At 38.6% G+C, this 15,144-nt stretch overlaps 1 protein-coding gene across 1 annotated transcript in view; it reads left to right on the plus strand.

The window, feature by feature from the left end:
• The window catches only part of LOC132139997 (nitric oxide synthase 1-like), a 50,594-nt gene that overhangs the window by 3,673 nt on the left and 31,777 nt on the right, over nucleotides 1-15,144 (plus strand). Inside the window, exons 3-4 of the mRNA XM_059548742.1 lie at nucleotides 1,553-1,679; nucleotides 8,136-8,273. Of these exons, the coding sequence (XP_059404725.1) occupies nucleotides 1,553-1,679; nucleotides 8,136-8,273 (265 nt within the window). The remainder of the gene's footprint in view (nucleotides 1-1,552; nucleotides 1,680-8,135; nucleotides 8,274-15,144) is intronic.

Here is a 15,144-nt window from a genome sequence, read left to right on the forward strand (position 1 = left end):
TAGTCTCCCGAAAAAGTCTTTACTACTAACAAATCTGTTAAACATTGCCGCTATTATTGTGGATTTATTATCTAAAGTTTGTGAGACTACTAGCCCCAGTCTGTCTCCCCTATTCATTTATTTGGGAATATGATTTACGAATCACTAGGCAGAGAATGTAGGCATATTCACTCAATTCATGCTAAAAAAATAAAATTTTCTGAGAAAGGTCACTTTACTAAATGCCTTTTCTTTTTGATGAGTGAATTGTGTTTATTTGGTAAGTTGTCAGCGAGTCAATCTGTGAGTATTTATTCAATTCAGTCTTTGAGATTACTCTTGCGTTGAATGTTCTTAGTACGCTTTAGTGATCCGCAAATACTGACAGGCAGTGTGAGAAACTACCAGCAACATTAATAATAGAATGGATAAATACAGACATGAATATTATTGTCATTTTGTGATCATTCTCCAGTTTTCACAGTAAGCCATTTGATCTAATTAATTATATTTGTTATAGTCTAACCACTGTAGTGTTGTCATATAAACTAGTATTGTCATATGTGACCCTGGATCACAAAACCAGTCTCAAGTTGCTGGGGTATATTTCTAGCAATAGTCAAAAATACACTGTATAGATCAAAATTATTGACTTTTCTTTTATGCGAAAAAATCATTAAGTGACGTGACATACAGCCACGTATGTTGTAGTCCTTGTGGTTCATGAACAGCAGCTGTCGACATTTTTATGTGGTTAAAGGTGAAGTGTATAAAAATACTGACTGTTTCCAAACAGGTTTCCAGAACACTCCCCTTATTTTTGCCATTGGTCAGTTAAACAAATAGTCCTGCCCCAAACTCACACCATTGGTTGACTTATTGCTGTTGTCGGGCAAGGATGTTAAAACAAACCGAGCAATGTGTTTTTTCATGTGAAAAAGTGCACACCTCACCAGATTTCTTTTCTATATTTGAAAAACTAACATTAGGCTTGGAATATTATTCTGACTTGTGAGCAGAGATGGCAATGTTTCATCCAAAACAAAGCGTGCTTCTCTCACTCTTCTCACATTTGTAATGAATGTGTTACTATGAGTCCCATCAACATCAGCTAGAAAAAAGTTAAGTGCTTGTTTACACTGTAATTACACATTATACTTAGAATAGCATGGTTTATTGCTTGAATATCTGGGCACTAGCTAAATCTGATTATGGAATAACGGAGTATGAGTGGATTTGAGGCAATTTACCGTTTGATTTAAAAGACGGAATACACACTGGTAGCCTTGAGACATAAATGTTTAAAAGAAATTCAAGTTAAGCTCTGTGGATGGCACATATCTGAGACTTTGACATAATAAGTGTTAAAAAAAAACACCTAATTCATTTGGTTTATTAATATAAATGTTAAAAGTGTGGAAAGTAATAGACTTACAGTAGACAACAAATAAATATAATAATTGTTTTTGTGTTTTTGTTGAATGTGTTTTAGTCATTATACATAGTATACATCTAAACCTGTTTTCTTGTTGCGGATGTTTGAGCTTTGAGCTGAACTGTTTATGACTTTCAGAGACCTTGGTGTGGGAAATGGACAGAACGCCCAGCTGGCGTCAGATAACGACAGAGTGTTTGATGACCTCTGGAGAAAGGACAACATGCCTACAGTGCTTAACAACCCTTACTCAGAGAGTGACAAGGTAAAAAACAGTCTAAATGGCTTTACATGTGGCTTTGAAGGACTGTGAGTGAGTCAGTAATCTAGAATTTCTTTTTTTAAAGGTGCTAGTATAGAAGCTGTACTTACTGTTAATATGGCCTGATCTGCTTGACAGTTGGCAGATACTCAATGTCCTAGTCTTAAAAGAATTATAGGACCTTGTTCCGCAAACTACTTTTTATTCTCTGTCATTAGAAGAACTGTACCGATTCGGGATTTAAAGCAGTGGTTTTCATGGATTATGAAAAGCAGGGTAAAACTATGCTAACTACTACTAATAAAATGCAACTAAATGTTTTGGTGTATATATATATATGAAAATCAAAATGGAAAACCAAAATAGAAACCAAAAACTATCTTCAATATTGATAATAGAAAATGTTTCATGAGCTGCAAATCAGCATATTAGAATGAATTCTGAAGGATCATGTGACACTGAAGACTGGAGTAATGATGCTGAAAATTCTGCTTTTTAAAAATATTAAAATGGAATTTTTTAAAATGTTAAATAATATTTTACAATATAATTTTAAAGCATTTTAATCAAATAAATGCAGCACTGATAAGCATAAGAGACTTTTTTTTCAGAAACATCTTGCAAACCTCAAACTTTTGAATGGAAATGATCTTAACAAAAAAAAAATCTAAGTAAATTACATTTATGCTGTGGATAGATTAGATTTTTTTTCAGGCACATATGATTTAAACATTTTTGGATCTTGTTTGTGCAATTCATGGTTATGTAAAGAATTTCAATGTTTGGTTATATGAACAATTTTGTTTAGTTTTGTACAATATATGCATTGAGATATCCCATGTAAAATCTGTGACCTGAAGCAAAACCAGCTGAGAACCACTGATTCTAACAACTGAAACAAAGCTATGGAGCCCCGTACATGACATGCAAGAAAAAAAATTATTGTGCGCACAATTTACTAATTAGTTCCTTTGATGTAGTAAAACGTGCAAACGATTAATATTTCATTCCCTCGATTTGTTAAATTGTGTGCACACTTTACTCATTTGTTCTCGATTTATAAATCATGTGCACAATTTATCAAATATGGGAAATGAATTAGTTAATTGTGCGCAAAATCTATAAATCGAGGGAACGGAATAGTAAATGGCAGAACCTATAATGTAGCTTTTAGCATGTTTCTCAAATAACCATGTAGAAAACATGATGAATGAACCATATAATTCAGTAAAGAAGCTTTATTTGAGTGGTTTTCAAACTTTAACATTATATTTAAAAAAAATTTAAAAATATAAAAAGCACACGTACTAATTAAATGATCAACAAAATAAGATTTAAGTGGAGTCTAGTAGTATGTCAAGTAGTTCAGGCTGAATTAATTCCAAGTCTATTATTTCAAATAGGGATACATGCAAGAACTATTTGAAAGCCTCTCTCTAGTGCCCGTCACTTGGTCTTCTCTGTACCTGCCAGCTCAGTGCTGGTGTAGCATGTGTTTCTAATGTGTTAAAGTCCTAGTTGTGGGGGGTAGCAGTGCTTACATTTCACATCAGCACATGACTCTCATCTGGCCTCTTATGACGCATTATCCCCCTGAAAGAAACCGGATGGATGGAGGCGATCCAAGAAAGCAGAGGAATGAATGGATGCAGCTGTGTGGTCCAAGAAGGAATTGTTCTCTTCTTCTCTTTCTATGCTTAATGTAATACAGTGTCTGCTGGATGATTAATCATCAGTGAAAAAGATGAGGAGGGGGGAGAGTGAGAGAGTACAAGAGAAACAGAAAGACAAGAACATGGGACCAAGGCAGCATGTGATTGTTGTGCACAATGTCTGACACATTTTTTTAAACTAAATGAAGAGAAAACTGAAGTCGTGTGGTTTGGAGTTCCAAATAATCTTGATGATCTGGGTGATTTAGCCCCCTTTTGTAAGCCATTAGTCCGGAATTTAGGTGTTCTTTTCGACAGTGATCTCAGGTTTGAGAGACAAATTTATTCTGTCGTTAAGTCTTGTTTCTATCATTTGAGATTAATAGCGAAAGTGTCCACTCGTGATCTCGAAAAGCTCATTCATGCAATTATATTTACAAGACTAGATTACTCCAATGCGCTTTACATCGGCATAAATAAGTCACTGATTAAACGCTTACAACTAGTTCAAAACGCCGCTGCAAGACTTTTGACGGGTAGCCTACTCGTAAGCGAGACCATATTACCCCAGTATTGAGCTCTTTAAATTGGCTACCGATTGACTACAGAATAAATTAAAACATTTTAATTTATGTTCATAAATCACTGCATGGTATGGCTCCGTTGTACCTGGCAAATGTTATTGAGAAATATGCACCAAAATGGTCCTTGAGGTCAGCTGACCAGCTGGTTTTAACGACTCCAAGAACAAAGTGGAGAAGTGGAGATCGAGCTTTTGTAGCAATAGCTCCTAAACTCTGGAATGATCTACCCCTTTCTATCAGATTGGAACGTACATCTACGGTTTTTAAACATAAGCTTAAAGAATACCTCCTAGCTCTAGCATTCAATGGGGTATAGTAGCTAGTTGCTTTTGTAGGTTATGAAACTGAGGGGTTTATTTCATTATTTATATGTGGTGTTAATGATGTATGTTTTTATGATTGCTTATGTGTTTGTACAGCACTTTGTTCAATGACAAGTTGTGTAAAAGTGCTTAATAAATAAAAAAAATAAGAAAGGAAGGAAGGACACTATTTGTGACAGAAAGATGCAATGACTGTTGAGATATATATGCATTATACATATATTCATTATACATATTTTTAATATACAGATTTTGAAGTGGAGCCATAGATGTGCACCAGCTAATTTCATCCAAGTCTGCTTGCAAAAGGTGGATTGGGATATTGTTAGCAGTTTTTATGATTTATTGAAAACCGTTTCCACCACAAAATAAAAAGTTAATTGTGACTTCATCTCACCATTTTGATTTTTCTCACAGTTTTTAGAAAAATGTCGCATATAAACTTCTGAGAAGAAAAGTCAGAATGGTGAGCAATAAAACTTGCGAGAATTGCAAGATTTAAACTCGAAAAAAGCAGAATTGTGAGATGTAAACAATTATAAGTAATAATTCTGATTTTATTTTTGACAGTTTTGTGTTTTTCACAATTCTGAGAAAAAGTCAGAACTGTTACCTTTTTTATATTTTATTCCATGGTGGAAATGGGCTCAGTCTTAAATGGTCAAATTAATTTTCAGTCATCAACCTTCAGCAAGTATGAAAACAGTAGAAAAACACGAGCCAAAACCCAGTCATATTAGGCAATTGAGAAATCCTGGGAAAAACAGGATGTGTGGTCAACCTAGATTCACCTCGTAGTTGATTGGCTTGGTTCATGGCTTTTAACACTTTAAAATAAGACTTTTTAAAAATCCCTATATGAAAAAGTAATGGAAAATACTGCTGCAAAGTGGATGAGCACTAATGCAATATATTTAAAAAAGAAACATGCACGGATGCACACTACCAAAAATCCTACTAATTGGACACTTTCAGCATGCTTTTTTAAACATACTATGATGCACTAAATCTAATCTTTCATATCATTGAGGACTGATGAATTGCGATGATGTACACAATAAAAAATGTGTAAGTGTTATTTCAGTCACATTGACCTTAAAAGGCCAGCCAGATATGACATTATCTGCAAAGGCTAAAGGGAAATAACACATTCCCTTGCACCTTCAAATCTCCACTTCGGTCTGACAGTTTGAGACCTTGGATACTCTATAATAACCTGTTATAACAGAAGTATATGTTGACATTTCAGCACTTTTAGCATATTCTCACTGACACACATTGGTGGTTAAAAAATTTGCTGGAGCATGCCCAGAATGCTGTAATATACACACAAAATTCCTGCTGAGATGATAATAAGTGAACGTTCAATAGCTTGCTTTAGACAATGTTAAACTTGTTTTATATTTCTGTCAAACTATAAATGGAAAAGCTTGTTTCTTAAAAGAAGTGTCTACTTTGGAAAGCTAACCTTGCTGACACAAGAGAGAATGCATGTTTCATTGCTTTAGTGATTGCAAACCCAGTAAAGCAACACAGGTATGATGATCTGAAATCTTTGAGATGATAATAACCTATCAGTCTGCCTGATGGGGTTAAGTTTTTTTTTAGAAATGTGCTGAGTTTTCCAAGGCTAACAGTAATTCCCTGCATAATTTAAGCTTTAATGAGTCTCGCTCACCCAGTGAAAGTGGTGCGAAACAGTCGGACAGATGAGCTGCTAACATCATTAAATAAAGCAATAATATTTTACCATCTTCATGCTAATGTCAATAGAGCATTCCAGTAGTTCAAAAATATGTGATTTAATAGATAATAGATTCTAAATGCATATTCCCCATTAGCTATTGTGTATATCACTGCACAGCACCCATTAAATAACATTGTTATGCACTGTAAATCTAGATTAATATATTAAAATATTTATGATTGGTGATGCAAATATTTAGCATTTAGTATGAGATGTATTTCTGTAGGATAGATAGATAGATAGATAGATAGATAGATAGATAGATAGATAGATAGATAGATAGATAGATAGATAGATAGATAGATAGATAGATAGATAGATTCCACTCCAACACCATAGGAAATCCCTGGCAACTGTAAAACAAAAAAAAAAAAAAAACTATAAAATCCTAGCAATGTTCTAGCAATCATCTAGTCATATTAAATAAAGCCAAAATTAGGTATTTATGCAGACAATTTCCATGACATCCAAAGAAACACAATCATTTCCGCTTATTAGTAATTCTGGAATGTTTTATTTATTAGCAGCTTGTGAAAACGAGTCAAATCAGCTCGTGTTACTCTATTACATAATAAAGCTTGTGTTAATACAGCTGTGGTGAGAAGGATGAGACATAGACAAAGCAGTTTCCCCCGCAGCACTAAGCTGAATAAAGAGGTGCAGCAGTGAAGGTGGGCTCTGGTGGGCTGTGAATGCTGCGTGAGTGTATCGAGTGCTTGTTTCTGAAGCACTTCGGTGTGGGTAAGTGGTCTTCAAGTGTCGATGATGTTGCCGATTATTCCACCCCGTTTATACACGTGGTTGTGTGTGTGTCAGTTGTTGCCTGGGGTGAAGCTGTCATGTACACAGAATCCTTACAAAACTCTTTCAGTTGGAGTTTGCTTTAGTTTTACACCTTTTCTTTCGCACAGCCTTCCTGTCAGAGTACTCTCGTATATGTATCGGTGTATCACATCTACTTTTTGCCCTCACATTTAACTTGTGACAAGATGGTTCTTCTCATCCCTTCTGCCTCAGATCTCTCACATACACAAACATGAGAGCGACATTCCTTGCCAGCCGAGTACAGCATGGCAGCTTTGAGATAATAATCGTGTACGTTGCGTGTGTTGTGTAGCCAGAGACAGAGAAGGACTGATCTGTCTTTTGAGTTGAATCAAATCGTTTGAGGAGAAGGACGCCCACTATTCTTGTAGGGGACAGCAAACATAATGGGCCAAGGCTGATATTGAAGTTTGCATTCATAACATCAGAAACCACTACAATTATGCAAGTAATGTGGTGCTGAAACCGTCGGCCTGTGAACTGGGTCTTCATAAGGGTCTTCCTAACGACTGCTATATTGATTTCCATTGGATTAAGGATGTCGTCATCTGATACATTTGTACATGTAGCAAATTACAGTCATCTTTTGAATGGCAAGGCAATGGGAGTATTCTACTCTCTCTGAAAATCAAAGCTCAATCAGAATTTTGCTTAATAGCGCTGATTATCCCATTGATGCCTTTTGAGTAAGTCATTTCATTCCTTTACCTGCTGGTTGTTAAAATAGCTACATAAGAATAAAGAACTTTGCAAAGAAAGTTCATTGCTGTCAAACATCATTTATCTTCACACAGATTCCTGGAGATTCTTTGAAACTAGAAAAGGTTCTTTGGGGAACCAAAAATGGTTCTTATGTAATTACTGCGAAAACACCATTTGGAGGTTAAATGCCTGTGTTGAATACCAAAATGTTCTCTTAAATTGTTCTTGGAGTTTGTTATGAGTATTATTCTTGTTCGGCAGTGGCTCAGTGGTTCATGTAGGTTGTCTACCAACTGGAAGGTTGCTGGTTCAATCCCCGGCTCCACCTGACCAAGTGTCGAGGTGTCCTTGAGCAAGAAACCTAACCCCAGCTGCTCCCGACGAGCTGGATGGCGCCTTGCATGGCTGACATCGCCGTTGGTGTGTGAATGAGTGAGTGAATGGGTGAATGTGAGGCAATTTGTTAAGCGCTTTGGATGACCATGGGGTCTGTTGAAAGCGCTTTATAAATGCAGTCTATTTACCAATTTATTGTTAGTGTCCAGGGAGTCGTTTTGGCTAAAAGTGTTTCCTAACAGACAAATTAGAGGCAAGTTGCTAATAATAAGTTGTTTGTTCCTCCACAGCCGCAGTCCTATGGGAGAGGTTCCCCCACTAAGACTGTGCAGAATGGAAGTCCCACCAAATGTCCCAGATTCATGAAAGTGAAGAACTGGGAAACGGGAGCTTTATACAATGATACTCTACATCTCAGCTCCAGCAAGGTATGTTTGATCCACGTATATGTATGAACTACTTTTAGTTGAGCATATAAGGAAATATCATCTTTGCCATTACTGACACAGCGAAGCCCTTACAAAAAAGTACTGTAATGATATCATGGTAAAATACTGTTTTGTTCGTGCACCATTGCAATTTGAAAATGCCTTTAAAATTTGTGGTAATACTTTACATTAAGTTTTCATTTCATATGCTCTAAAAAGATTTTAAATACTGTATCAGCTTTTGATGCTTCAAAAATTCTTAATTCATGTGTTATTTGCCATTTCTTTGCAATTATGTATGAAATTTACAAGCAATTTACAGGCAAATAATTTCAGTTCTATAACATTTAACATTACACTGAGGGAAAAAAAGGTAATGTTTTTTTTCAGTAAACATGAACTAACAGTAACTTATATTCCAACAGAATTCATTAATCTTATTTTATGTTTACATTTGTTGATGCACCATTACTATGAACCAACAATTTGCAATTGTATTTGTATTGACTGACATTAAAAGAGATTAGTAAATGCTTTACATTATATATTGTCTTTGCAAGTTCATGTTAGATTATGAATTTACCAATTTACCAACAAATTAAACATTATTGTAAAGTGTCACTACATTTTTTTTTCCTGAATTTGAAAGGCATTGAGGTAGCAGTTTGATTTGAATGCAATTTGAGTGCAAGAAAGTAGAAATTTAGATTCAATACAAAACTTTACAATACCAAAAAAAAAGAAAAGAAAAAAAATCAATATAAACTTTGAATGATTGCTAAATTTCATGTATGTTTTAAAGTACCCTAAAAAATACCATATTTTCATGTATAATAAAAACAAAACAAAAAAACCACGGTTCTAGCTATTTGTTTCTCTCTGTAACCAAAAAAAGCAACTTAATACATTTTTCTGTCATCTAAATCATCATTTCACTGCTTATTCAGGTGTTACAAAAGTAATATGATAACAAGAAAGGAAAAAAAATCAGGAATGGCTCAGTGTCAAAGGTTCATGCTGCGTTCATGTTGTATCGAAATTACCATAATTACAAAATGACAACTCTGAGATTCCAGTCCTGTTCACAAACACAAAAATGAGTTGTTTCTATAGCAACACTTGTAATACCAAAATGAACCCAAGTGCAGCTTTGATGGTAATGACCGAAAAATACTACCTTAATTCACTTCTTTCAAATAGCCAGGCCATAAAATGTCATATCAAACAGAGGTTGCCAACAAAGTAGCTTTAGTTGTTGCCATCTTGGTTGTTTTTACATTGTCGCAACAGTTTAATGGCAGAAATATGAGCCATTTTACATGCTTAAAGCTCATAATTATGGTCATTTAGACATGATGCAGAACTAGAGCTGACTTTTGCTTGAAGTATTTACTTAAAATGTAGCTGCTCGTATAAAATCCATATGTCATAAATGAGCTGAGGTTCAAAAGTAGCCTTCGTCTCTCGCTGTAGACACAAGTCTGTATGACAACATATTTGCCAAACTCTCAACATCTCTCTAAATCTGAATCATCCTTCCAAGAGGGGGTAATGAACTTCAGTGCACTTTCATGAGAGGCTGGCTTTGCATGCTAATTGATGCTAATTACAGATGGTATTATTTATAATATATCACATTCTGAAGGATTTTTGGGTTGCATCTCCAACTCTACAGAATGTGACAGCTGCAAGACTGCATTCACAGTCCCTAATGGTGGGTGAATGTGAAGAATCTAATGAACGTCTTCATTTTATTTTTAACATGATTCTTGTGCTGAGCACCATTAGTATGAATGCTCGTTTGGGTAGTTAAAGTCACACAGGTGTCTCTGTACATGCTACAGATGGGATACATGGGTAAATTATACTGCACTGCAGCAAGTAATGATGTGGAAGCAGAAGGTTTGAAGGGTTATGTCCATTCTATTCATAATAGAAGATTCAGAAATACTTACAGTATAATAGAAGAATAGAAATGGTGTTATTTTTTATTTTGGTTCTGTATTTCAGTAATATTAAAAATAGATCTTATAGTATATAAATGTAAATCTAAACTGTAAAAAATTGTGGAGTATGCAGTATTTTACAAGAACATACTATTTCATAAACTATTTTAAAAGTTTTTTTTTTCTACTTTAAAAAGGATAAAAAAATAAAGGAAATTGTGACGTTTTGTCTCACAGTTTAGATTTTTTCCAATTATGAGTTTATAGCTAAATAAAATATATAAATTTAGAATCGCAAGATATAACCTCCGAGTTGCAAAATATAAACTTGCAATTGTGAGAAGTTCAGAAGTCACAATTATTTATTTATTTTTATTTTATTTTTTTCTGTGGCAGAAAAGAAAATCTGAATTGTGAAATATAAAATCAAAATACTGATAAAGTTATTGTGAAAATGTTTTTTTCTTCATAATTTATATTTTATATTTTGCAATTCTTAGTTTACATAATGTAATTTAGATTAATTTTTTTCTATATACAGTATATTCTATACATTTCTGTATTTTTTATTATTATAATTGAGTATAAACTGTGTCTGTAGTTTTTTTTTTCATAACTCAACTTTTGTGTTTTGCTTTACGCCAGGGTTCCTCAATAGGTGGAGAGAAAAATGTTTGGCCCGCGCTAATTTCAAATAATGTGGTCCAAACTCAGCATCAAAAAGCGACATTAACTTACATCGTTTCTACAACGGACGCGAGTGGCGTGGTGCGACGCGACATTGGATGCAGTGTAGCGTGCCGTGACAAATCCTCGACGCAAAACTGCTGACTCGTTCTATTTATGACGTGCTGACACAAAGTTCAAATGATTTTGCAATGCTTTGTCACATCCAGTGTACATACGATGTGATCGCAAAAACATGGCAAGTGTGAAGTAAACAAAAGTGGACACTGAAAATAGATGCTTCAAATGTGAATGGACTGAACAGTTTTGAGGGAGTGATAGATACCATCTTTATGGATGTTAGTTCGTAGTGAGTTCGCAGTTTTAACGTAAGGTTGCTATCGCCTAATTTATTTTCAAGATCTGTGGTAAAATATATATTGTTGCTTTTAATATGGCTTTACAGATCACGAAAAATAATATTCAAACTCACATTAGACACTTTTTGTCACGCTGGTAAATGAAAGATCCAAATGCAGAGATAACAGGAATAACAGTCTTTAATGAAAAAATATATAACAAAGGCAGTCCGTCCTTTCAGCACACAGAACTGGTAAATAGAAACTTGAACAAACGGAAAGACTCCTGTCTCGATGAGTAACAGAACAGGACTCCCTTGTAGCAGACTCGAAGCTCAGGAGTAGATAACTCAGGCAGGGTGAGAGAACCACATTGGTCTACAATCAGCAGCAACAGCAGCAGAATACAGCAAAAACTTAGGGGCTAGACTGTTCCAGGCAGACAAGACAAGAATAGGTGAGTACCTCTCAATACAGACAGGATGTAACTGCTGACAAAACGCATGACATGTAACAATAATCCAACCAAGAATCTACCCGAGCAAACACCAGATAAAGGGTGAACACTTAGGGCAAAGTAGAAACAGGTGTCATAGCAAATCAGCGCGAGCGCTGATTGCAATGACAAACAGGTGCATGAAGAGAGAGAGGTCAGCGGGACAGACAAAGAGTAATATAATAAGCTAATAAGGTGTGTGTGTGTGTGTGTGTGTGTGTGTAAATGAGTGAGAGCGTGCGAGAGCGAAAACGGAAGAAAAACCTGACTCATGACAGTACCCCTCCCTCAACGAGCGCCACTAGGCGCTCGAGGAAGGAGCCTGACGGGACCGGTAGAAGTCGTCAATCAGCGAGCGGTCCAGGACATCCCGGGCTGGAATCCACCGCCTCTCCTCAGGACCATACCCCTCCCAGTCCACCAAAAACTGGTGACCACGCCCCCGGGGACGAACGTCGAGTAGCCTTCGAACTCTGTAAATGGAGGCCCCCTCGTCAATAGGAGGAGGGGGAACGGAGGGACGTGCGGGCGCACGAATAACGGGTTTAATGCAAGACACGTGAAAAACCGGATGAACACGGCGCATCTGACCAGACAGTCTTAGCTTTACAGCGACTGGACTGATGACCTTAACAATAGAAAAGGGTCCAATAAAACGAGGCATGAGCTTGCGAGACGTCTCCTGAATAGGCAAATTGCGGGTGGATAACCACACCCTCTGACCGCAAAAATATCTGGGAGATCTCACCCTGCGGCGATTAGCGGCACGACGAGTACGTTCCCTAGTCTGACATAAGGCAGATCTCACCCTCCTCCAGGTACGCTTACATCTCTGAATAAAAGCCTCGACGGACGGAACCGAGGCCTGAGACTCCTGGGCGGAGAAAACAGGCGGTTGGAAGCCAAGGCAACCCTCAAACGGGGATAACCCAGTGGCGGACGATGGGAGAGAATTATGAGCATATTCGGCCCATGGTAACTGCTCGCACCAAGACGCGGGATTCTGAGAGGTAAGACTACGCAGCATGCGACCAAGAATCTGATTGGTCCTCTCGGCTTGCCCATTGGTCTGTGGATGGAATCCTGACGACAGACTGGGGGAAGCCCCTATCTGGCGACAGAACTCCCTCCAGAACAGAGAAGTAAATTGCGGACCTCTGTCAGACACAATGTCCGAAGGAAGACCATGGATCTTGAAAACGTGATCCACCATAATCTGTGCGGTCTCCTGAGCCGACGGTAATTTAGGGAGCGGAATAAAATGCGCAGCCTTAGAAAAACGGTCCACGACGGTGAGAATGACCGTATTGCCAGACGAAGGGGGAAGCCCGGTAACAAAATCCAACGCAATATGCGACCAGGGACGCGAAGGAACGGGAAGAGGTCTGAGAAGACCCGCCGGAGGATTATTACTAGACTTAGTCTGAGCGCAGATAGAACAAGAAGCAACAAAACGACGAATATCGCGCTCACGAGTGGGCCACCAAAATCTCTGGCGGATGGCCGCTAAAGTACCTCTAACTCCGGGATGCGCGACTAATTTAGAAGAATGACCCCAGCGAAGAACCGTCGAACGAGCAGCCTCGGGTACAAACAAAGTTCCCTCAGGAGCGCGGGGCGGTCTTGCAGTGTGAGAAAGAGCACGCCTGACCGCTTGTTCCACTCCCCAGACGGCTGCCCCGACCACACAGTGCTGAGGTAAAATCCTCTCATCGGTCGAGGCACCCTCTGATGAGTCAAACTGCCGAGAAAGGGCGTCAGGCTTGAGGTTCTTAGAACCGGGTCTAAATGAAATGGAAAAATCAAAGCGATCAAAAAATAATGCCCAGCGGGCCTGACGAGCGTTAAGACGTTTAGCAGAGCGAATGTACTCCAGGTTGCGGTGATCCGTCCAAACAATGAATGGTACACTGGCTCCCTCAAGCCAGTGTCGCCACTCACCTAGCGCCAGACGGATAGCCAAGAGTTCTCGATTACCCACGTCATAGTTGCGCTCCGCGGGCGAAAGACGGTGGGAGTAAAATGCGCAAGGATGAACCTTGTCATCCTGGGAGGAGCGTTGCGACAAGACAGCTCCTATCCCAATTTCGGAGGCATCGACCTCAACAATAAACTGACGTTCTGGATCAGGAGTGATCAGGATGGGCGCAGACGTAAAAAGCATCTTAAGACGGTCAAACGCATCCTGAGCAGTCTCAGACCAAGCAAATTTGGACTTGGACGAAGTGAGAGCGGTAAGAGGGGCGGCAACCTGGCTAAAGTTACGAATAAAGCGCCGGTAAAAATTCGCAAACCCCAGAAATCGCTGGAGTGCGACTCGAGAATCGGGAACAGCCCAATCAAGAACTGCTCGAACCTTGTCAGGGTCCATACTAATCCCCTCCGCTGAAACGACCGAACCGAGAAAAGTAACCGATTGGGCATGAAAAACGCATTTCTCAGCCTTGACGAATAGGCGATTCTCTAATAAGCGCTGCAGGACACGGCGAACGTGTTGAACATGTACCTGGAGAGAGGGTGAAAAAATTAAGATGTCATCCAAGTAAACGAACACGAAAACGTTAAGCATGTCTCTTAAGACATCGTTTACTAATGCTTGAAATACAGCGGGAGCGTTGACCAAACCGAAAGGTAGAACCCGGTACTCAAAGTGACCGACAGGAGTGTTGAACGCGGTCTTCCACTCGTCTCCCTCCTTGATACGCACTAAATGGTAGGCGTTGCGCAAGTCTAATTTTGTAAAAACCCTTGCGCCCTGTAGGATCTCAAAAGCCGACGACATAAGAGGCAAAGGATAACGGTTCTTGACTGTTATGTCGTTCAGCCCTCGATAATCGATACAAGGACGCAAAGAACCATCCTTCTTCTTTACAAAGAAAAACCCAGCGCCGGCGGGAGACGAAGAAGGAGTAATGATCCCCGCATCGAGAGATTCTGTAAGATATCCTTCCAGAGCCTCTCGTTCGGGCGCCGAAAGAGAGTACAGTCTACCGCGAGGGGGCGTGGTGCCAGGAAGGAGCTCGATAGAGCAGTCATACGGACGGTGAGGCGGTAAGGATACCGCCCGGGAACGACTGAAAACCGCCCGCAGATCATGGTACTCCTCCGGGACACCAGACAAATCATCAGGCTCCTCCTGGAAAAGAGGAACAGAAGACACGGGAGAAACAGCGGAAACCAGACAATTTACATGACAAGCTAAACTCCATGAATGAATAGACCCCTTAACCCAATCAATGTGAGGATTATGTTGGATAAGCCAGGGATGTCCTAAAACAATGGGGGTAAAGGGAGACTGAAAAACATAAAATGAGACTGTCTCATGATGATTGCCGGAAACAGTGAGACTAACCGGACTGGTGACACGACGAACAGAAGAAAGCTCTCTGCCATCCAGGGCAAAG

Source organism: Carassius carassius, chromosome 4 (genome assembly GCF_963082965.1).
Source record: "Carassius carassius chromosome 4, fCarCar2.1, whole genome shotgun sequence".
NCBI classification, from domain to species: Eukaryota; Metazoa; Chordata; class Actinopteri; order Cypriniformes; family Cyprinidae; genus Carassius; species Carassius carassius.